This window comes from Falco punctatus (genome assembly GCF_963210335.1).
Source record: "Falco punctatus genome assembly, chromosome: 10".
Lineage (NCBI taxonomy): Eukaryota > Metazoa > Chordata > Aves > Falconiformes > Falconidae > Falco > Falco punctatus.
This window is the reverse complement of record NC_137590.1, coordinates 8,878,951-8,903,326: the sequence shown is the minus strand read 5'-3', so window position 1 is coordinate 8,903,326 and position 24,376 is coordinate 8,878,951. Positions and strand designations below refer to the sequence as shown.

The window sequence follows — 24,376 nt, the reverse complement described above, 5'->3', positions numbered from 1 at the left end:
CAGTAAATCAAAATGATCATTGTCAGAATAATGGAAGATACAGAAGTTTTGCAATTTCTTAACAGTAGGAAACCCTTTGCTATTTGCCTTTTCACTAGAATATGTTGGCAGAAATATGACTTCAGGTTTCAGAATTAAATGCATGCCTCAGTGGCTCAGTTTATGCATTCATAATTATATTTACAATTAGAAATAATGTAATCAGGAATAGAATTTTTTTAATTGGCTGAGTGCACAAAATGAGTGGGAGGGAAAATGTAGTTTTAAGCCAGGCTTTCTCCCCCACAATTCAGGATCATTTCAGCTTCATCTCTGACATACATTAGGAAATTATAGGCTAATGAAGTCCATATGGGGCAGTGTTACAGCTAAAGATTGCTGGGTCCCTCACTAGACCTGATTCTGTAGTTACACCATGCAATGGTTTCCTGTAAATATTTTAATTCCTTTATAAGGGAAAAGTGAAGCTTTAAATGGGAAAACGGATGGGGAGAGGGCGCACGGCATCATGTAATTGAGAATTCACGTGCCCTGCTAGGCAGGGTTAATGGGCATTGCCCTGCAGTAAACCGGCTCCTGTGAATCCTTGAAATGTCAAAGTGGTACAAAACAAGACTGTGAACCAGGTCCTTTTGGTGTTAAATGGAGGCTGCAGGGCAGCTCTGAACCCAAATGCATAATTTGTAGACACAGGATGTCATTTACAATTGCTTACCTCTCATTAAAACTAATCAGAATGGCTTTCTGTGAAAAATTGATTTTTAATTGGAAAAGTTAAATCTGTGAACCCGTTTTATTTTTCCTTGAAAAGCTGGAAACATTTTGCTGGGAACTGATGGAGAATGTCCTTCTTGGCTGATAGCTTCAAAAGCACCGAGTGATCTTTATTTCCTTCAGTCTTTGCCCAAAATTAGCAATGAAAAATATTTGTTTGCATACTTTGCACAACGATTTTTGTCAGAAAAGTCATTCTCCATCAAAAAAAAATGTTCAAGGGATGTTTTCACTTGCCAGATTGAGAGGCACACTAATGCTGGGATGCAAACAGGAGGGCAGGCTCTTGCAGTGGGCTTCCACACTTCTCATGATACTTTTCAACAGGACTGTCACTAACAGCAGAAGGTGCAGCAATGTCAGTTTTAATTAAAACCTTTTGTTTTACCTACTGCACAGAACAGCTGCAATATAAACTGAGAAGCAAAGGCACCACAACATGTGCAAGTTCAGGTTTTGTTGAACACAAATAGGAGACATTACTAATGTGAACCTCACAAAGGTGGTTTGTCCCATAAATTCTAGAAAATGTTGATCGCTTCTCCCGAAATGTTCTGCATGAAGTTTTGCTGATTTTCAAGGAAAGTCAGCTAGAAAGCTTTGCAGGGTAGTTTTATTCCTTAAAAAGTAAAAGGCAACCAACTATTTTAAACTTAGATATATGCATGAGTGGCTTAGGAATCCCAGGTAGATACCATTAAATAAGTAGCCCACAGAATGTGCTGAATCTAATTCAGTAACAATTATAAATTTAAGCTTGCTCTCCAAGCTTTCTGAATAAAACAATACTTTTTATAGTGTGGGTAGTAGCTGTTTACTGTTACTAACCACAAACTTAGACTTGGAAGATGGTTAAGATGAAGGGCCTTTAGGTAACAAATAGTTGTAGGTATCAAGTTCTTTTTGAATTTTGGTGTGACTGAAGGATTGGCAACAGAAAATCTTAAACCTCCATAAACAGATAGTAAGTCTTCCTCTGTCCCTAAGCCTCGGGACTGCCCCACGTGCTGCTGCTCATCCCTGCCTGACAATGACACCTGCTTCTCTGACTCAGCTGCTGCCACTCTTTGAGGATGCTCAACCTACGATCTTGAAGTGGTCAGTGCAGTTCTCCAACTCTCTTAGCAGTAGAGTCAAAAGATTAACTTGGGGTAAAAGTCAATCCTGGGTAGAAAGGCTGACACAAGTGTGCACACTTTATGCTGACCCATCGCACAGGATAAATCTTGCCTGGAATTGAATGCCCATTTGAGAATGTAGAGAATGAGCTGGGTGAGCAGGTGTGATCCTGAAGGAGGCAAATTATCACCTTCCCCAGCAATTAAAATGGGGCTGGAAGTGTGTATCACCAACCTAGGGTGGGCCCTCATCTTCCTCAGGCCCCATTTAAGTAATTACTACAGGGCATCCTAAGCTGGTGTGTCTGATAGTCCTCATCTTAGAAATGGGAGCTGTGGCCATGAGGGTGCAAGTACAAGTTCACTTTGGAAGCAGCTATGTGAGCCACCAGGGGTGGTGACAAGGACCTGAAAATGACAGCATCTTCCCTGGGCAGCTGGGCCTGAAGGAGGGCATTTGCCTGCAGCCTGGCTACAGCTGCCAAGTCCCCTCTGCCTCAGTTTCCCCCGATATGCAAAATGCAGGTAAACATATTCACCTCCCAGAAGGGGGTGATTGTTAATTAGATAATGATAGTCAAGTTATTTTAAACTGAAAAATTGCTAAGTTGGGTGTGCAATGTGTTTTTATTTCTTTCTTTGGTTTTCAGAGATATTTTTTTTTCCCCTTTGTGAGCATTCAAAGAAATATCCTTGCAAGATGTGCATCTCATTTTCATGAGAATTTTATGAAAACCCCAGGGAACGGCAACTATATTACCCGAAGTTACCTTTATATCGTAAGATACAGGTAACAACTAGTTAAGGGACACAAAGGACCTTTGGAATTTAAACTTGTTAGGTGTTCTGCTTAATATAGCTGAGGAAGAATTTATGCTGGTATTGAAGTTTTCAGAGCTAGGCTATGCTATTTAAAATGGAATTTCACACTAATGAGCCTAAAATAAGATAATGTGTGGAAGGAGATTTGAAAGTATACTGAATTCTATCAGTCGTTCCGTATAAACAGAAAAAAAAATTACAACTACAACCTAACAGCACCCTCTCCCGGACACTAACACCCATGCAAAACGCTTTTTCAAAAATAGAGATTTTTCAGCAAATCCTAAGAGCTGTGCTGGTCCTAAAGGAGAAAGGGAGAGAAGGCAGGATGCTGTAGATAATGTTTCCCATTGCATTTTCCAAGAAAAACACAGAAAATATGACTCTGGTTTTATTTTTCTGTATGTTTTGTATTAAATCATGAAAAAATAACAGAAACGGAGAGCCAGTTTGCTTCAAAAGTAGATCCTAGTTATGAAAGGTTCATTTTCATCACAGTTTTATCATTACTGGAAGACCTTTCAGGTGTGTCACTCAACAGATCTGAGTTAATAATTTTTTGTATCAGATACTTCATTTTTGTCTATTTCTGAGATTATCATCAAAAGGCTCCGCCACTCCCCCACCCACCCACCCCCACCCCGGGCCCTGTTCAGAAAATAGCTTGTGGAGATACATTTCATACTATAGTTCTTTATGAGCAAATATATTTTAAGAATATTATATTCTGCCTTCTTCACGAAGATCTTATGTTTCTGATTTTTGACTGAATAAATTTAATTCTTAAGTTCAAGTTTCCAATGTAAACATAAAATTTGCTTCCAATGAATATGCTGCCATAGGCTCTGAAACTCAGGAAGCCTGACAATAGATCAATGGATTTGTTACAGGATTCCTGGAAAGCAAACACGTATGGCCATGAGGAATATTATCATGATAAAAGATTTAATTGTAAAATTAAGATAAGTAGCAGTTGAAATCCAGATAGTATTTCCCTAGTTGTGATTTCTGCATGCGGATGTTACTTTAAAGGAATTTAAGATGGTGCCCCCTCATGTTTGTTACCCTTTTCATGATCTTTTCAGTGCCTGAAAAAATGAAGTAGCAATATCTTGTCACATGAAGACAAAGCTAATGACTTCTTTCAGAAGGACTAAATTTTTTAAATTATTTTCTTGTGCAGTGGATAGTACAGAGCTCAAGAATAGTTGTGGTGAAAAAACAATATTTTTTTTTAATTATCATCACCATCATCATTTTGCATCAGGACTGACCAAGCTAAATAACTTGATAACTCGAGATAAGTAGATAGAATTTTCTAGCCGGAATATCCTCTGATGCTTTGTAAAATAGCGGTATGTTTTTACAGTTCAGTTGCAGAGTTCTCTGCACGCTATTTCTGACAAAGAAGATCTGGAGTCATATGTCTTCTCTGTGTCAGGGCTGAGTTAATTAAAATTTGCATACAAACAAAGTGTCTCTCATACTTTGGTTATCATTCTAACAATATCAAATGTAATCTACAATAGCATAAAAAGAAACTCGGCTCTTGCTCACTTGAATAATCCCAGTAAACTCAGCATAGGACTTCCCTTGTAAGAAAAACCTGCAGCTGTCAGGAGCTGTAGCTCCCACGCCCAGGACGTGGTATTTAGTAACTGATGTATAATTAGGGATTTTCTTTTTACCTATCATCAACTAATCTAGCTGAAGAAATCTTGTGATTTAAAAGTTGGAGAGGTTTGTTCTCTAACAACCAAGATACAAGCAGAAGTCCTTACTGTCAGTAAAACATTCCTCTTTTATGAACCTTTGTAGAAACCACAGTTGTGTGAAGAGGCAACCCAATAAAGGTGGTTTTGTGGGAAACTGACAGGCATTGCTTGTACTGAAACCCTGCAGTCTTTTCTATATGCACAGACTTTGTGAAAGATGGTAAGATTTATAGCGAAAAACTGAAGGAACAAGATTATTTTTGGTAAGCTTTGGAGTGTATGAATTAATAAATTCTAGTTGTCCTGGCTCTTAGGAATTCCATTCTGTCTAAATTTCAGTTTTGTTTTCTACTTTCCCTCCCCAGTAGAGTTGAACCTGGGAATAGCATCACTCAGTGGCTCGTTAGGTTGATAAAGTGGCGTAAGTGACTATAGCTACAATGGGTACTTCTAGCTCAGAAGCACTTATAGGTCTCGAGGGAATTCTGAAAAACACCAGAAAGTCTACGTACTGAATCACAGGCAAGTATTTTGAATCTTTAATTTTTTTTATATATTCTTTTCTATGAGAATGTCAGAACTAAAATATGGAATATGCTTTTCCCACTTGGTTTCTATTACTTGTAAAGCATTCTAAAGCTTCTAGAATAAAATTACCTCTATGCCCTGCTAGGGAGCAGGCAAAACTCCACTGAGTATCAAGGGAGTCCCTCTGCTGGTGTTGCTTTCCATTTTTAACCGAAATATAATAATAAAAATGACTAAATATTAGACTGGAGCTACACAATCTTAGATCCAGCATTTATTTGTTATCATGTTTGTCCCAGTGGGGTTTTACTGTACTCTTATATTTATAAAAATGTGCTGAAATACATTGCATAAATTAACTAGTTTATTTTCAGGTGTGACATTCATCATCATAATAACGTAAGTTTGTTTTAGAAGTTTGTTCAGATTATGATAAAAGCCAATTTGCATTTAGAAAAAAAGTAGAATTGAAACAGAAATGCAAATATACAAGAGGCGCAGGAAGGAAGGAAAGGTATGGCTGAGAAATGGTTTGCAAAGAAAGAAGTGAATTGCAGATAATAGATTAACGGGGGGAAAAATATTACCAGCCTTCAAAAAATCCAACACTTTTACAATAGTTTAGGGATATTCCATATTCCAATTCCACAAAAATCTGAAGCCCACACAACTCTCAGGGGAAAAAAGGGGCATAGAACATTTTCTTAAGGATAACCAGAGCCTGCTATCAGAACAGCACTTTCATGCACAAAGCCCCAAGCCACTGCAGCCTGCCTGTGCCCCAGCTACGGCAGTGACAAAACCGGGAGAGCTCAGGTCCACGTCCACTGATGCAGCTGGTCACTTGCTCCCACTGGTCACTTGCTCCCACGTACTGGTCCTGCCGCACCTCCATCTGCATGAAGGGTAAGGGAGCGAGGAGACTTCACCAGCCAGGGCTGCCAGGCAGCCGGTAAGGGACAGTTCATGCTGAGAAGCAACTGCACATCATCAGAAATTCCCTAAGAATCTGAATTCAATCCTGAAACAATATAGGTACCTTTTCTGATCATAACTGTATTTTCCATACATGAAAGACAGTGTGAAAGACAGTGTATCATAGTAGCACAGTTAACCCCATAAAACCCTGAAAATTTCCCCAGTGTGGATTTAGGTCTGCTTTCTGACAGTAAATAATTAAGACATCTCAACATAAAAATACATTTCTATTTTGTTACAGTATTCATTTGAGGCTTAATCACACATGTCAATGTGCTTTTTCAGTGAATAATATTTTTATATTGAATTATTTTACAGTTCATACAGCAGTAAGAAATATCTTAAGGTACTAACTGATTATTCAGACTTTATTCATTGTAGAGGAAAGCAATGCCACTGAAAATATTGTATAAATAGCAAATACATTAAATAGCAAAATACCCACCTTGCATTATGAACTGAAATGGCATTATTTTGAAACATTTGAAAACCATCATCATAATTATGTTATCAACACAGAGACAGATTAGCTATTATTTTAACATAATTAATTTGAGCTCAGTGGATTTATGTTGCTGTGTATGTCATTATCCATCAATATAATTATGAAATGCTAAAAATTGGGTTTGAATCTTTAAGTTATTTTAATTGCCTCGGTTTTTTCTCTAAACCCACCGTTCATTTGTCTCTATCTTTAATGTCTGAAAACTTTAATTACAATTTACATTTCCTTTTTTGTCTGTCCCCTAGGCCACATTCCGATGTCACTTGTGATGTTTTCGCGCCAGGGCCTTCAAGAGAGATAAGCTTCCCCTCTTCAGTGACCACTTTTCTTTTCTTGCGATACGGTTAGGGGTTTTTTTCACATCTTATTGGTACGTCTGTTCATTTATACCTCTGGTTTCCATCAATTTTTTTTCTCTTTTAAACCCATCTTCCTCCATCTACTGTGAATGGACCAATAAATCACGTAATATTTTAAAGGGCTTTCTCTGTGTCAGGGTTTGTTCTCCTGTCTAGCTCAACTGATAACTCTCTTCCCAGTACTTCAATGGGTTCGGGTTTGTGGGTTTTTTTTCCTCCGAGCTTGCAAGGTAGGATACATTGCCCCTGTGTGATCTCAGATGACAGGAGGGTGGATGGAAGCTCTGTATGAAGGTAAAAGTCTACACATTTCTTGTTGTACATAAATGTCTGTCTCCAGGAAAGCACTGAGGCCACGGCTGTCCAACACAGTGCCCAGGAACGCCTGTTTCCAAGGCTCTGATGAGGCCTGACTTTTTTTATGCCTCTGTCTGATTTTTTTTCTTTCTCTCTCGTGATTGACATTTGTCTTTTCTGGGCCTTGTTTGCTTGCACTGCACTTGTAGGGAGCCTGAAGCACTGCAGTATTTTCATTTCAGTCAGGTTAAGGGTGATGAAGATTACACATGCATGCTGATTTATGCCTTAAAGGCTGGAAATAGTGTCAAGTGTGATCTCAGCAGAGCTCTGCTCGATGACTCAAGTGCTCAGTACGGTGTTATACTCTCAGACATCAATCCTCATGCAGGAAAATGAAAACTCTCTGTCCAGAACATCGTTCAATGAAGTCCTGATCTGTAAGTGTTATTAGTTATTAATAAGATAATAATGGTATTTTCAATGTTCATGCCAAAGCCAGAATTGAGTCTTTATCAGGCTAAGTTCCATTGAAACACAAGCAGTGAGTAGTGCCAGCTTCAAAGAGCTCTCACTGTAAATGTGCACCGATAACCGGTATCTCTGCAAGCTATGTTATGCACATACTGGTGTGCTTCTGAGAACATTTCACTACGCGTCTTATGCAAAGAGGCGACATAACTGTAAGTCCAAAGTTTTTAAAGACAGGTCCTTACATGATTATATTTGGAAGTGCCGTATGGCAGGAGTTCTTGTAAATAGCAGTGGATCTGACAGTGGCTGTTATCCCAAAGAAACGAAGCATTTTTAGAAGTATTTCAAGCTCTGCATTACATTGAAGTCAGTGCCTATTGACTGGGGTTTTCTCTCCTTCTTCTAATCATGCATGTAAAACAAAACCCAGAGAGAGCTATTTGACAGTTAATAGTCCCTTAAGATATAAAAGGCCAAAGACTTGAACAACAGGCGCCTGCATTGCAAGCTACTGGTTCTTCTTGTACAGCTGTCTTTCTTCCTCTGGTTTTAACCACGTGTAGCTGCCTGGACCTCAAAAATCTTTCCCAGCACAGTCATTATCAAAATTCATATGTCCCTAAGACAAGTATTAATTTGGCCCCATCTCCTCTTCCCCCTATGAAAAAAGGCCTGAAAATTCCCAGCCAAGCTGTATCTGCAGCATGCTGGGAAATACCAGAAATGGGAAGAACAACGCAAGAGCAGTCCAAGACTGAGCACTTTCCTTCCAATTGCTTTCAGACCTTGCCGGCACAGGGAACTAAGCAGTTTGCTACTGACCAAGCACTTTTTGCAAGACAGCTGGAAGGAATGATGGAAGGGGTGGAGGGAATTCCTCTTTCAGATGCCAGTTGCAGCAGTACAGTTAGCTCTGAATCTTTTCCTGCAAGTTAATTTAACACCTCCCATTAATAGTGTCCAATTGAATAATGTAGCAAATGTTTCTAAAAGCGCTGGTAACACACCAGACATGAAACCATTCATATCTGACCCAGTAGTGCAACCTCAGACTATCCCTGTATCAATTAAATATTGTTACCCTGACACCCAGGCTGAAGGAGCAAGCACAACAGTGAGTACAGCTGCAATGCTCTTTCCCTGCTGTGTTTGTTCTGGCAGTCAAAAGGGGGTACACAGCCTGCCTGTCATTACTGGTCTTTGGTAAGTGAAAATTCACTTTTAACAAACCACAGTGCTTATTCTTTCCTAATCAAGTCAAGCAGGCTTGTATCCTAATGAAAAGGCATTAAAACGAGGGAGAAAGAGATAAAAATAAGTTATGCTGTACTCCAAAGTACACCTGTGACTGCAACTATAATTGGTGGAATAGAGAGACAGGCAGACGCTCTGTCAGCTTTGGAAATGGGTCATAGTGTTCTGGAAAAAACAGCAAAATGAGTTAAAAGTCAGCTTACAGTTCTACAGCTCAATCTATACTGCAGAAAAATAGATCTGGGTTGATTACTCTTACTCTAAGATTTAATTTCTTTTGGATATATTCCCAAAACAGTCTCATCAGCACTAACTGTACTCTTATTTCTGTGCTATGCTTTATAGGTGCTGGCTGTGTAGCCATGCTAACATAAAACCATCTGTATTTCCAGAGTCAATATAAATTCCCTAATTTTTATTATTTTGGAGGAGAAGGGGGGCTGGGGGGGGTGGTCCTGAATAAATTTTGAAACTCCTAGTAATGTTCCACATTTTATATGCATTGTGTGGAGTTTATTTGGTTTCCTTTGTTAGTATTTTAATGCGTTAATAAAATTTTTAATCTAAAATTGCATTAAAATATACCTGAGGTCTTTAAGTGAGAGAAATTTGATCCTTGCAACCAGCACTACGATGTGCTACCAACACATTTAGCATGTTTCAAAGGCCGGAACTAGGATTATCACCTTTTGTGTCTTATCTTGGCCCCCTAACAATCCCATGTCTGTGCTATATTGTTTTGGCAAAATGGGTCAACGGAAATGTCAAGCGGACACCACTTTCCCAGGAAAATAAAACTTCAAGTGTAATATGAACTGGCATCTGAAATTCTGGGTATGTTTAGTGCATACAGCAACTATATTCTGCATTTATTAATGATACACAGTTACATCTACACTGCTATAAAACCATTCAGCAACAAAATCAAATTTGCAAGCAGAAAGCAGAATTAATAGTCTGTTTTCCCATTCACATTACACAATCTCCAGTTTCCCACATTAGTCCATCTTCATCCCTCTGCTGCCACTTTACCCTTGTAACGCCAGGTAAGTGTTTTCCTCCCCACTACTGCGCGCTCCCCAGAGCAGAGAAGAAATATCAGTGCCTAACACAAGTCTGGAGACAGCAGGAGCCTGAACTGGATGCAAAGTGCACATAGATGGAATGTGTCTGTCAGACACTTCAGCTGCCAAACTAAGTCTTTACTGATAGCGTGCAAATAGAGCTTTTTGTGTCTTACAGCTTGGTGAAATTCAAGTACCAAAAGGCATCGACCCAAAACAAAGGCTATCTGACTTCCAAATTTTCATTTTCTACTCAGCATACACATAATGCCGTGGGTCTTTCCTGAATAGCTGCATATTTAATATAGAGCAAAGCAACATAACTTTTCGTGAGCTGGCACTCCAAAATGGCTGACTCAGTCAGCTGCTGCAAAGCACTAAATGGACTTGGTGCAAAATACATCAATTCCCCATAAAAATGGCTGTCATCTCACAGGGGAGAGTTCCCTCCAAACCTCAGCCCGAGGAACACTCTGCCTGTAATGCACAGCAAGGTCTGCACCCAGAAACCCACCCAAACAATGGAGAGGCTTTCTAGTAACTTCAGCGGGTGTCAGCTTCTTATCTGGCACTACTAACAAAACGATCTGTGAGATTTGGGTGCGCATGACTGAAGAAAAACTTGAGGGCTCGTGCAAGGCAAACGGCCTGTAAAACCAGAGGTCCTGAGAGGGCCGGCTGATGAAAGAACGGGAATATCAGAGTGGTTTACTGGCAATTATGCCCGTGCAATCCCTTTAGCTCTCTGCATAGTTATTAGTGTTGTGGTAGCAAAAAACATGAAGACCAGCAATATGACCCAAAAAGTCAAAACACAAGGCAGTTTTCACTGCTTCTACCACCCCAAGATGTAAAACCCAGTGTCGGGGCAAACTCGTTGCCAAACCGCACAAGCACTGCAAGGCAAACTAAAGCCCCAATTTTCAGACGAAGGCCTCGGCGGGAGGCTGGGCCCCTCAGCGCCGGGCCGGGGCGGGCTGCCCCCTCCTCAGCCGGAGCGCTTCGCCCCTCACGGACCGCGCAGGCCCCGCGTTGGCGGCCACAGGGCCTAATATCGGCATTTGGCTTGTGAGGGCCCGCCGGGGGCTGCCCGTCAGGCCGGCAGAAAGGAGAGCAGCTGGGGGGGTGGGGAAGTGGCGAGGAGCCCTCAGCCCGGCGGTCGGTGAGGACAGCCGCAGCCCCGCCGCTGCCACTGAGCATGCTCGGCTCCTCCACATCCGCCCCTGCTCGGCGGCCGAGAGGTGTGGGGGGAGAGGTTCCCCGTCGGTAATAAGCCCCTTGCCGGTGGTAGAGGCGGCGTGCGGGGCTGGCTGCCGCCATGAACCCCGGCGGCGGCGGCGGGGGGGGGGCGCCGGCCTTCCCCGGCCCTGTGCAGTGTAAGTGCCGCTGCGCGCCAGCGGGGTATGCGCGCTCCGGGGCCCGCGCGGCGGAAGCCGAGTTGAGCCGGGACCTGCCCAGGCCCCGAAACCTGAGTAGCGCATGAAACGGGCGGGAGCGGAGCCCGGGAACCTGACTGGGGGGGGAACCCGGGAATCTGGGTGAGCGCCGCGGCCGCCCCGGCGGTGAGGGGCTGCGGGCCGCCGGGAGCACCGGCCCGGGCGGCGGGGCCCGGGCGAGCGCCCTCCCCGCGGCGCGGCGGCGGGGACCCCCGCGGGACCCCGAGGCATTCGGGGAGGCGGGCATGGGCGGCCCCGCCGTGCCCTGAGTGTCCCCCCAGCTCTGGGCTGGGCCGGGCAGCCCGGGCCCGCGGGGGGGATGGGGGCTCTGGGCCTGGCCGGGCAGCCCCGGGTCAGCAGGGTGGCCATGTGTCGGCTGGGGCGGCCTCAGCCGTCCCGGTTTCCTCAGGACGAGCTTTTGACCGTGCTTGTGTTCCCCCAGTTCCCGGCAGCACCACCGTGCTGGTGGAGCTCACCCCCGACATCCACATCTGTGGCATCTGCAAGCAGCAGTTCAATAACCTCGACGCATTCGTTGGGCACAAGCAAAGTGGCTGCCAGCTCACTAGTGCGACAGCTGGGGCCGCCAGTACGGTCCAGTTCGTGTCGGAAGAAACGGTGCCGTCCACACAGGCACAAACCACAACCAGGACCATCGCTTCGGAGACCCAAACCATCACAGGTATTGCGGTGTTGCATACCAGGAGCTCGAAGCACCCAGCTTGTGCAAAGCAGCAATGTTTCGTAGCCCTCTGCTCATTTGTCCCCACCACACTAAGCTAAAATAAGTTTTAGTCATCACGTACCTGCATGCAAAGGAAGGAAAACAAGTGGCACGCTGCACTGCCTTGGTGGGTTTGGTATGACAATAGGTACTTCATTTGCTAATTGAGATACACGAGTTCATTTAGAAGATTCCGTAAACCTGATTGTTGTATAACCAGCGTGAACAAACTAATTAAAATTGTCAATACTTATGAAAAATAATCAAATTACTATACATTTTATTTTTCTAAGAGTGCTCTTGATGAAAAACAGACACAGAATTGCTGTCGGGCACCAATCCAGGCCTTTTTATGTGAGAACACTGCATTCCCTAACGCTGCTCCCCCAACTAATTGGCGGGGAAAATATTACTCAAAATTTCTACTTATGTGAAGGCTCAAGTGAGGTCCTGATCCTTGAGACATTTTAATAAAACTAGAATTTTGTTCCACGTGTGAAGGTTTGCCCTTCTATATGTAGTTATATTCTATTTTATTTTGGTCTGAGACCTTACTAAAATCCAAATTATTTTAATTTGATAGATTAGGGCAGAGAATGTGGAAGAGCAGTGAAACACACTGAATTTAGGGCTCGCTTCCAGGAATTTTTGTATTATAATTCCTCAACCCAGTGTGGGTTTTGGATGAGTCATTTTTCTGCTTCATATTTACTCATCTTTAAAATGAAGGCAGTTATGTCCCTCTGCCCTTTTGGGGTATAGTGTTGTTTAATTGATTTAAAAGCTGCTACTTTGGCTGAGGGAGTTTCACCTGGTATTCTTGTAACAACTAAGAAGAGTATAGTTGAAAGAGGCCGAACTTTGTTAACAATTAAAAAAAAAATTATGTGATGCCTTTTGACATTTGCTATATAAATAAGTTCAGTTTTTTTCTTCTTCGGACTGTAGCACAGCCAGTGTTGGAAAAACAAACATACCTTTATTAATGCAAATCCAGGACTGCCATCAGAAAAAAATGAACTTCTGAAGAAACTGAATGGTGCAGTCAGATATGATTCAGAGGGAGACAAGTGTGTCTGCATAGGGTTGTACTGATAGCAGGATAGCAAGGGAGGGAAAAGCCTTTTTCCTTTCCCCCTCTGCCAGGTGAATAGGAACCCAGGAACAGGAATGTTGCTGAAAAAAACAGAGAAGTAATTAATGAACCTAGAAACTAATTAGATTTTTCTCATTGGGGAAGTTAACGTTCTCAAATAAAGGTCTTTTATGTGTTTAGTTTCTGCACCAGAGTTTGTTTTTGAGCATGGCTATCAAACGTACCTGCCCAGTGAGAGCAGTGAGCCTCCAACTGCTGCTATCGTCTCTGCACCACCAAAAGTACGTTCAAGAAAATCCACTTCCTCAGTTACACAGAAGAAGCTAAACTGCTGCTATCCAGGTAAGTTGTGGACTCTTACCTTCTTCCTTTTCATTTTAAGATCAGTAGGTTTCATGTAATGATAGGCACAGTAGCTCTGGCTGTCTTAAGCGGTTAAGATGTGCAGAACCTGGAATGCAACCCTCCTTACTAAGGGTGTGATGTATTGATACCAGTAGTAGTTTTGCTGTTGATTTCACATGTCCTTGGACTTTGGTCCTGTACTGTGGTATACTCTGGTGATGCTGCAGTGGGTTTGTGTATAGACTTTGGCCCATGTCTACACCTACAGCAATGTAAGATCAGAGTCTTGTTACCTTTTTGCTAACTGCGTTGTTGTACGTGAGAAACGTACAGCATTTTGAGTTACATGTTTTGTGTTTGGTCAGTTAGTGTTTTTATAAGGATGGATTGAGCCAAAGTGTTTGGAGACGTGAAAGAGTAAAAACCATGCAAGATTCAGAAGACGTGTGCAGAGACAGCCATGTAGATGAGTAGTCAAGTTAATGGTAGCAGAAGTTGTGTTCTCTTTTCATAAGCTTGCCTTCATTTGAAAGGCACGTTTCAAATGCTTAGCATTCATTTCTGTGCTCTCAAACTGCAGCACTTCCTACTGGGACAGAATTCCTGAATGGTGAGCTGTTACCCAAGTTCCCAATTGAAGTTATACATGGAATGAATTAGCCCCTCCAGCATCCCCTGTGTACTGTAAAGAGCATCTCAAATACTAGGCAGAGATTCCAGGGAATTTGTTTCAAAGCTTACGGAAAATGGTAATGTAGGGAGTGAATTGCCTCCTAGGGGAAGCATTAGAAAACTAAAGTTCATAGGTAAGCCAGTCACTATTTGAAGTAGATGTGAGTAAACAAGGTGATAAAATTGTTTTCTGTTAATACTGAACTTTGCAGAAAATGTTCTTGAAAATAAATGTAATGCCCAGAATATTGTGGGAATATGGTAGTAATATATTTTGTTAGATTTTCCATTAATTTAATGATCTTAATCTTACCATTTTCAGGTTGCCAGTTCAAGACTTCCTATGGCATGAAGGATATGGAACGTCATCTACGAACGCACACAGGTTTCTATAGTTGCTATATTTTATTTTTGGTTGGTTTCCTCCTTTGTGTTTTTTGCCAAAAGCTATTTTTCTACAAAATAATGTGTCTATTGTTAGAATGTACATGTATGTCTGTACATTCTAGTGTTGTAGTTCTCTGTGCCTGGAGGATTGCCCCTTTTTGGGTAAGGCATGTTCAACTGTGAGCAGTACCACTTTGCAGCTATGAGACATGAACACTGTGCATTAATTTAAGGCACAGGTAAATTTCTGGGGGTGCAGACCATGTGTTTATCAGGGTGCAGTGTGGTGGTAGTACATAAACCTAGTTTGTTCTTCATATAGAACAATGATTCCAGCATTTCACCTCCCTTTCCCCTAAACAACAATTTCAGAGTTATACAGGGAGAAAGTTCCAAAGTGCCTCTAAATTTGTTACAATGTGCATGCAGCCTTCTGGGGCATAGAAGAGTTCTTAGCTGATAGGATGGCTGCCAAAATCCAGGGTGAGTTTTTTTGAAAACTAGTCCCATTTCTCTTAAGTGTTCAGGTTTTTAGGTTTGGGGTTCTCTTATTGCAACAACATCCTTATAGTACAAAAATTCTTGATTTGTTGATGCTTTTCTGTTTGTTTCAGGAGACAAGCCCCATAAATGTGAAGTTTGTAACAAATGTTTTAGTCGTAAAGATAAGCTGAAGATGCATATGCGTTCTCACACTGGGGTGAAGCCTTACAAATGTAAACACTGTGACTATGCAGCTGCTGACAGCAGCAGCCTCAACAAGCACCAGCGCATTCACTCCAATGAGCGTCCTTTTAAATGCCAGATCTGTCCTTATGCAAGCCGCAACTCTAGCCAGCTAACTGTACATCTCAGATCCCACACAGGTACGTTTATACTAAAATTGAGATCTGTAAAAGTTTGAAGGTCATAGGGAAGACTTCAAAAGGCACAGAGGTATCAAGAGATGCTAGAAAGGGCCTATTTGAGTTCTCAAAAGCACCTAGGCATCTAGCTTCTGTGAATTTCATGGGTACAGAATCTAGTAGAGCGATACAGCTCTACTATTAAGTACCTGGAAATAATCAGAAGACAGATATGACTCTTGGTAGATTTTCTTTTAAAATTATTTTGAAACAGCATATTAGATGTTCTCAAACCAGTAGAACTGAAGGATCTGATTGATTGATTGATTAAGAGCATCTAGGTTCCTATCTTGTGTCTCTCAAATCTGGTCTGCTATATTAGAAACACTGAAATTACTTTAAAATTGAACTAGTTATATCAGCGCAAACCTCTACTGCGTAATTTTTTTTTTCTTGCATTAGTAAGTTATCAAGTAATCAGCAATTGAAGTTACATCTTTTGTAGACCTTTCTTTGTGGTACCTTCCATGTGCAGACTGATGGACATTAACAGTGTAGTATGAGCAGCTGGAACTGTATTCTGCCCATGTCATTTTTGCTGTATGGATAGAAAGCTTTAGCCTCCAGGCTTAGAAACATTGTATCATTTTATATTTGCATTATTTGCCCAAGATTCATTTCAATCAGATTTCTCTTCTATAGATTGTTCCTAGAATACATTTGCTGCAGAGATACCGCTGTACAGTTGTCTTTATACAGTTGTCTTTGTATGTTGTTTTTCACCTAATCCAGGGTACTGCATTAGTTTCTGTGTTGTGTTTTATACATTTGATTAGTTCTGTGAATTTTAGCTGCAAGGTGGTTATGGTTCAGTGATTACTAGATTAGCTTTGAACCTATCCTACATCTGATTCTGAATTAGAGTACTGAACAACATTAGTTCAGATGTGTGCAAGATGGGGATTTATTTCTTTTATCTACTCAAAATAAATCCTTGTGCATTGTGAAGGAGGGGAGCATTAAACCAATCTGTCTCTAGCAGAAAAGAATCTTTTATACTTCACAAATCTCCTGTGATGGAATAGGCAGGACTGCCAGGCAGTTGTTCTACAAATTTCCCTCTTTGTATTGCTGTAGAAGATGATGTGATGGTCAGTCAAAATAGTATGGGTTGTTATGAGGAGTTATCTGTTAGTAAACACAGTCATCAGAGAATACAGTATTGCATTTTCCACGTGTCATACAAGAGCGTGCATACTTGTGCATTTATGGACATGGACAGGTATGCTCAGAATTTGGCTGTGGGAGAAGATATGGATGATCATGGTTCTCTTGTATTTCCAGCAGACAGATTTTTGTGAGTTTAAATATTGCAGTAGTTGGGAAAGGGGGTTTAGGCTACCTTCTTTCTTTTCGGCAGGTCAGTCTGTTGTATTTTTATGTTGTATTATGCTAAAATTCAAGTCTTCAGTTTTGTTGTCTCATCCATTTCTCCAAAACAATCCTCTTTTGTAAAGAAATATTTTCTTGATTTGCTGAAAGGAGGCACAAGAATGTTGAAAGTAATTGTTTCATTCTTGTTGGGTTACTAAGCTGTTATGCACACAGCCAGTTTTAGGAGAAAAGTAAGACTGGTATGTAGAATATATTGCTTACTGGAATTAGTCATTCTCTAGAAGGTGAGTCTAATCTACATTGCTCAGAGTGAGATCATCTACATAGCATTACTTGTTGAACTAGTCATCTGAAGATCAGTTTCCTGTTAATTTGAGTAAAACTACTCTTACAATTAATTCCAGGATCACACACTCTTTTTGTTAAGCTATATTCTGTCAGTGTCAATTATGTATGAACAGAAATATAAAGAAAAGTAATAGATCACTCTTTACATGAACTGAACCAACATACTTTGCTATATTCTGTAAAATTACTAATTCTTTTTCATACATTTTGCCATCCTGTATGTGAAAATTAAGTCATTGAAATACGTACTGTGCCTTCATGAGCAAAGCAGATAAAAATTCAGTAGCTGAGCGTGCAGCTGAGACTAAAATAAACTAGATGAACAAACAGTGCATCTTCATTAATAAAAATCTGTTTAATATAGATAATACACCATGTATCTCAATTATTAAACAGATACATGGATTAGCACAGTAGGCCACAACTTGATTTGAAAAATATGCAGCTAAACCTATGACATATGTAGCTGGATAAGTAAATTATGCAAAATTATACAGCTATCACAAACTCTATAAAATATTAACTTATAAAATAAATCCATTTGCAGTTTGATTATTAAAGAAGATAAATGCTTGCTGAACTAAGTACAGTCTCTTTTTCCTTCTCCCACCAAGGGTGTCTTAGAACCTAATAAAACAAGTCTTCTACTTTTTCAAAATAAAATACCTGAGCATGAAGTCTTTAGGTAGATTTTAGAGAACTATATATTTAGATTTAAAAAGAAAAAGTGAACAGTTATTTAGTTGGGTTGGTAGGTTTGTTTTGGATGTTTTTTTAAATTATTTCAGAACAGAGTCACTGGTCTTTACCCTGAATTGATTATGGACTAAACAGAGCTACAGCTTAATTTGCTTATGCGTGTTGTGACACAAGCCTGCAAATAAAGAAAATGCAAAATAGCGGTTTAGATCCAGGCAGTTCAAATGGTTATTATTATAGGTAGTCTGACATAAATAGGCTTATAGAGATCTTGCAGATGACTCTGGTTCATTTTCCATTTTTTATCAGTTAAGAATTTGACAGGCTTTCAACTGTTGTTGTTAGGTTTCTAGATCAGCATTGCTCTCAAAAAAAAAAAAAACACTTATGAATATTTTCTATACTGTTTGCATGAATACAAACTGATACTAAATTTTCTTGAAGTGATTACGTATGAAACATGGTGCAAATATCTCTTCCCTGGTTGCTGAAATGCCAGGAAAACAAAAGCTTGATGTTACTTCTCTGTGTAAGCACATTGCCCTAGAGTCACATATTTGCAGGCATGTTTCATTAGTCTCACATTTGTCTTTTCCAGTTGCGTTTCTGTAGCTGTGATCCCTTTTGGTTTTTTTCCTCTTCTCTAACTGTAGTAATGCTATATTTGTACAGTTACCTGACACTGACCTAGGTACGGACTTTTGGCCCTGCATCTCCCTATGTTCTCAACAAGAGTTTCCACTGCCTTCCTGTGCCAGCAGTAGTATTGTGCCATACCATATGAACCAGGCCAAAAAAAGTAATCAGTTTTTCTTATCAGCTGATCTAACTCACCATGTGAACAAATGTACAAGAAAGGCAGTAAGGAATACGTGGTTGAGCAGTAACAGTGCACATTAAGTATCTGTTTCTGCAGTAGCCTACCATTTACCTATGCTTAAAGTTAACCTGCAAGCCTCCCTGTACATCTTGTAGTGTAAACTTGAGAAGTAGATGTGTTTGTTGTTTTCTTAAGGATTCAAAAATATAGCAGCTGTTAAAATTACTGTGTTTATTTTTATTAAACACTAGTTGAGATCCACTGTTGCTAAAGAGGGACAAGTTACAAGCTTCAGTCCCTTCTCTGAAGCACACTGAACAGTTTTACACACAAAATGAACCAAAAACAGAGAGTATCTTACAGATGCAGACATGAAAAAGCAACAGGTGTGGGCAAGCATGCTTGTGGAGAGTTTGCACACAAATATGTCAGACCAGATGATAAATACTGTGCCATTAAAGTTCTCTACATCTTGAAAATATGTTGGGAGTTTACAGGTATTTAGAACAAATCAGCTGTACATAATTCATCGTAGTATTGGTCTCTCCAGTGGATCTTGGTGTCTCATCTTAATTTTAACTCTTGGTTTTGTTGACAGGAGATGCTCCTTTCCAATGTCAGATGTGTCCTGCTAAATTTAAAATCAACTCAGACTTGAAGAGGCACATGCGTGTGCATTCTGGTGAGAAACCTTACAAATGTGAGTTCTGTGAGGTCCGGTGTGCCATGAAAGGAAACTTGAAATCACACATCCGTATCAAGCACAGCATGGAAAATACTCTCAAGTGTCCAGAGTGTGAATTTCAGTGTGGAAACAAAACAAGCCTTCGGCACCACATAAGAACTCATCAGCCAGAACAACCAGTGAAGTGTTCCGAGTGCAACTACTCTTGCTCCAACAAGGCAGCTCTGAAAGTGCACGAGCGAATTCACTGCAAAGATCGTCCTTTCAAATGTGAATTCTGCAGCTTTGATACCAAGCAGCGGAGCAATCTGACAACTCATGTGAGGAAGGCTCATGGCGACAAAGTCAAGACCAAGAAGCAAACTGTGGAGAAGAAGGAAGGAGATAGGCCAAAGCAAGGTGGCTCCAGGCAAGTTGCCAAATTGGATGCCAAGAAAGCATTTAAGTGTGACCTGTGTGATGCTTCCTTTGTCCGAGAAGATTCTCTTAGGAGTCATAAGAAGCAGCACAGTATGTATAATGGATCTAAAAATAATGAACTGGCTGTTCTGCAGCTCCAGATGGATCCCAGTCGGCACACCAGTGCCCCAATTACTGTCAGTCACCTCCAGGTCCCACTTCAGGCTGCTCAGGTTTCTCCATACAATGAGGGAAGGGTCAAGATCATTGTGGGTCATCAGGTCCCTCAGACTAACAGTATCGTTCAGGCTGCATCAGTGAATGTTATGCCTCCTACATTAGTTAGCCAGAATCAGGAAGACCTCTCAGCCAACAGCCGCTTGCAGCTTCTGGGCCAAGTCAGTTTGTTGGCACCACCTCCGCCTCCCATAGCTCAAAGTGAAGCAGGGCCTGTGGCACAACCAGCAGTTCTTCTCACAACCCATGACCAAAGCGATGGAAGTGCTTTACATCAGACTCTGATTCCTGCTGCTCCCGTCAGCAGTCACGAGGCCTCAGCAAACCAAGCTTTCATCACCAGCTCTGGAATCAGCTGCTCTGACTTAGAAGGCCTTAATGCTTTGATTCAAGAAGGAGCAACAGAAGTGACTGTGGTTAGTGATGGAGGTCAGAGTATAACAGTGTCCACTTCAGCTCCCCCTCCTCCTATCTTTTCTTCATCCTCTCACACAGACACTCCAAAGCAGACCTATTCTATCATTCAAAGTGGAGCCCATACAGCTTTGCTGTGTCCAGCAGACTCCATACCAGATTAGTCACAAAGTACTGTTACTAAACAAATTTCAATCTCAGAAGCAGTGCTGAGTTCAGCAGAAATGCATAGGACGTAAGGGAGTGCAGGATTTGTCCTACAAAGGCAAATACCTTGCAGTTACACATTTTGCTTGTCTGTATGTGGAAACATACATCTTATATGTGAAAGAGAGGATGTGTATGTTTATGTGCCTCTATTGAAATTGGAGGCTGTGTTCTTTGTAAAATCTAAGCATCAAAGCAGCTGTTGACAATTTCACCAAGCCCTAAGCTTCCCAGAATATGATTCTTGTATTGTGCTGACTAAAATTGAGAAAGCCTCATCTTACGATGAGCTACCTTCACAGCAGACTTGTTCTTTCATGCACACATGAAAAAGTAACAGTCCAAGCCACTCTGCAGTTTATTTTAAGTGAAGTCCGTTTCAGTTACATGCTATGTATACATTAACTGCACCTGGCTGATTGTTGTTTTGTAAGAAATGTCTACTGCTGGGTCTGATGCAGCCCTGGTAAAATTTAAGGGGGCTGCTCCTTAATATCTGTACAAGTTGCTAGCACCTGGCACTTAATCTGGAAATACTTAATGCGGAAGACCAGGTGATTGTTTGTGGCAAACAAAAGAATTTTGTCCATGCATCAGTAATAACTAACTTTGTTAGCAGGAACACTCTTGCAAATCATGTATATGGCACAGTGATCTCTGTCAAAGGCACCTGTGTTTTAAAGAGCAAAACAACTGCAAATATATTTTTTACAAACACTCTTAAATTTTGTTTTTATTTTGATGCTGCTTGTTTTTTGTGGCATGGGTGATAAAAGTGCATTACGCTTTGGCTCTGTTCCTTTCAAGTTAAAGGGGAAAAAGAAAACCATTTAATTCCATTTGAAATATAAAATGAATAGATTCTAATCTATGGTCTGAAACTCTGGCATAAATTCAGATCGGATCACAATGAGATAGTAATTTACCATTATATGATGCATGTTTCTATAATGAATGAATTCTAGGCTGTATTTTGAACTATGTAATTATAGTCCTATCTGGTGAGCATTCTTGTAGTGCTAGCTAGTATTATCTTCACTACCAAACTCTCTATTTAAAGAACAGACTCTCAACTTGAGAAAATAGATGGCTCTGTAGGTGCCTGGATCTACAAAAATTGGAGATCATTTCACAGCCAGACAGCATCCCAAGGACAGTTGTTAACATACATGAAGACTGAAAAGAGACTGTTATCAAAACCAGCTCTGAGATTCCCTCTTGGGGAATCAAAGTCAAGTTAAATTTCACAGTATTTGCAAGTGGGAGACATTGAAGGATTGCTTTATCTGCTAGAAACATGCTTGGAAAACTTATAAATAGGGCTGCTTTCTGAACAGGCCTCGTGTTTGAAATTTTTAGCTTCTACAACCTTTATTGGGGGGTGGGGGGGATGCTCCCCACTCCTTCCCTGTGTGGTATTACTCTATCTACAGTGTAAGGCTTCCTGCTTTAGAATGACGAGTAGGAAAATGCAATCATAACTCACAAGTACAGTCATACAGGTTGTTTTTGAAAATGTGACCTTTGGATTTTGTTGAAATAAGGGTTGTTCAAACTTTAATGCTCCAATATCACTGTCTTCATTACTTATAGGAAATAGTATATTTGAAGATCCATATCTCTTTTGCCTTCCTAATCCTTGATTCTCAATTTATATCCTTTAAAACAAAAAAAACTTCCAAATAACCTCGGTTTAAAAATCTGGCTTTTGATTTGAACTGTCTGACAGTGCCTGAAGCTTGTGGATATCAGAAAAGACTACACCCCAGTTAGAGGGACAGAGTTCATCAGTGCTTAATTAAAGTCATTATTAAAGGCTTGTTTCCTAGCCCTTTGCCCTACAAAGCAAAATTTCTAAGCTGACAGTTGTATTTCAGGGTTTATTATTTCCTATGCTGCTTTTCCAACTTTTCTGGTGATACAGGTTTGTCACCTGTTAATTACCTCTTCCCTACAGACAGGTGTTTTAAGGACTTGACAAGACCCAGTTCCAAGTCATGGAGTACACCTGTGGGGTTTTTTTTACATAAATTAGAAGTAGGCGGGAGGCTTTTACTACATGAGATCACTGCAGAACATTCATTGAGAACAATAAATTGAAAGCCTAGATACTTTAAATTTTAACGCTGGCATTGCTGGTTTGTGGCTCCCCAGTCATTGTTTCATTGTTGCACCTATAGCACAGACCGGATCGTTTTCTGTGATCACATTTCAGCTGTGCTGAGACTACTTGTAAAGCATTTTGAAGATAAAAGGCATCACAGGTAAGTGCTTGATCATCTTATATGTGGTCCCTGATATCCAGGTTTTAAGTGATCACTGAACAGCATAGATCAAACACTGTTATCTTTGAGTTAAAATGCATGGCATAGTGGCAGTTCTTCGCTATTAACCCATCTCCAAATGTATGTCTACATATGTGCTTGGTCTACACCATCAGGCTGTGTACAGCGTTTCTGTAACAATAGTTTTTGTAAACAGTGGTGAAAGATGGGCAACTTTCAGTTGGGTAACAGTAAATACACATTTTTCATGCAGCGTACAGTGGTTCCAGACCATGTGCAGCACTGGAGTCGCTTCCCCAGGAACACGAGGGCCTGGCGGGGCTGAGCTGCCCAGGCTGTGGCGTGTGTGCTGGACAGCTGAGCTGCAGGAGGGCAAGCTTGGGGTGGCTCGGTGCAGGGGGACATCCAAGTCTACTTGATCTGCAGGGGGAGGTCACCTCAGTGGTCCAGCGCTGCTCCACAGTTACACTACCATAGCAAAGTAGACCATAAAGTACAACCAAGATCAAACTAGAGTTGAGCTGGGCAGGAGAATTCTTCCAACTGTTTTTTTTTTTTTGCCAAACTACAACACTGAGCAACACAAATGGTGATAGCAAATTATACTCTCAGCTTTCAAAACCTTTGCTACGTCTTTGAATAGGATTAACTAGTCCATTGGTGATCTAGGTTTTAATACCAGTTATTATATTTTTTCCCTTTATTGTAAGACAAAAGAATCTAAGTTGATCTGCCCCCAACATACTTGTTTTTTTCAATAGTAAGCATGTATCTGCTTGCTCAGATGCCATTTTCCCAATATTTCTTGCTGGTTGATCTTTATGAAGGGTGGCAATCTCAAGGAGATAATTATGTTCTAATTTTTACAAGCCACGTGGGTAGAGAGTTTCAGTATCCCAGCTGAGGGCCTCGTACATTGGAGACCCTGGGGATGGAGCTTTCCAGGTCCTCCAGCTGGATGAGAAATTTCTGCCTGGGCCATGGGCTAGGAGCTGGCAGGCGTGCTGCTCTGGCTTTGGGGCTGGTGGTTGTACAATTCTGCAAAGGGGGTTAGTAGTCTTTTTTTAAGATCAAAGTTTGGGTGTAGTTAGACTAACTGCTGATACTGGTGGATAAGGTAGGCAGGCTTTGGGGTGTAGAAAATATTACCAAGCCTACAAGCTTTTAAGTGCAAATGCATTACAATTTGGCAACTAAAGACATTTAATTGTCATATCCTTGTTGGTATAAATGAGCTCCGCGTGCAGGGTTTCAGGAGCATGACGTGTTTTGTGTCCTCTATAGATGGTGCTAGAGATCCAGATAAGCTGCTAAGTGTGGCCTGACCTGCTTGGTGTTAGTTTCCTGTTAAACAGTTCCCTGCTTTTAACTTGTTGCCCGGTAAAAACATTTCAGAATCCACTTTTATACGACGTTGCAAAACGCTTGGCTGTAAAATCTTGCTTTCACTTTAGATAAAAAGCCACAAATAAAGAATGCGTCCAAAGTTTTCTA

The 24,376-nt window shown here is 41.0% G+C and overlaps 1 protein-coding gene across 1 annotated transcript; it reads left to right on the top strand.

Moving 5' to 3' along the window:
• Nucleotides 1-3,361: 3,361 nt before the first annotated feature.
• ZFP64 (ZFP64 zinc finger protein) lies at nt 3,362-22,425 on the top strand. The gene is made up of 6 exons (XM_080404072.1): nt 3,362-11,264; nt 11,767-12,006; nt 13,325-13,486; nt 14,484-14,546; nt 15,163-15,414; nt 19,254-22,425. Exons 1-6 carry the CDS (start codon nt 11,207-11,209, stop codon nt 20,552-20,554), a joined length of 2,076 nt encoding a protein of 691 aa, XP_080260198.1. The 5' UTR covers nt 3,362-11,206; the 3' UTR covers nt 20,555-22,425.
• The last annotated feature ends 1,951 nt before the right edge of the window (nt 22,426-24,376 follow it).

Bases quoted from the DNA above. Each gene is read 5' to 3' on its own strand.
- ZFP64 (XM_080404072.1), top strand. From the start codon at position 11,207: ATGAACCCCGGCGGCGGCGGCGGGGGGGGGGCGCCGGCCTTCCCCGGC. The intron at 12,007-13,324 runs GTATTGCGGTGT...TTATGTGTTTAG, and splicing joins GGAGACCCAAACCATCACAG to TTTCTGCACCAGAGTTTGTT. The intron at 15,415-19,253 runs GTACGTTTATAC...TTTTGTTGACAG, and splicing joins ACATCTCAGATCCCACACAG to GAGATGCTCCTTTCCAATGT.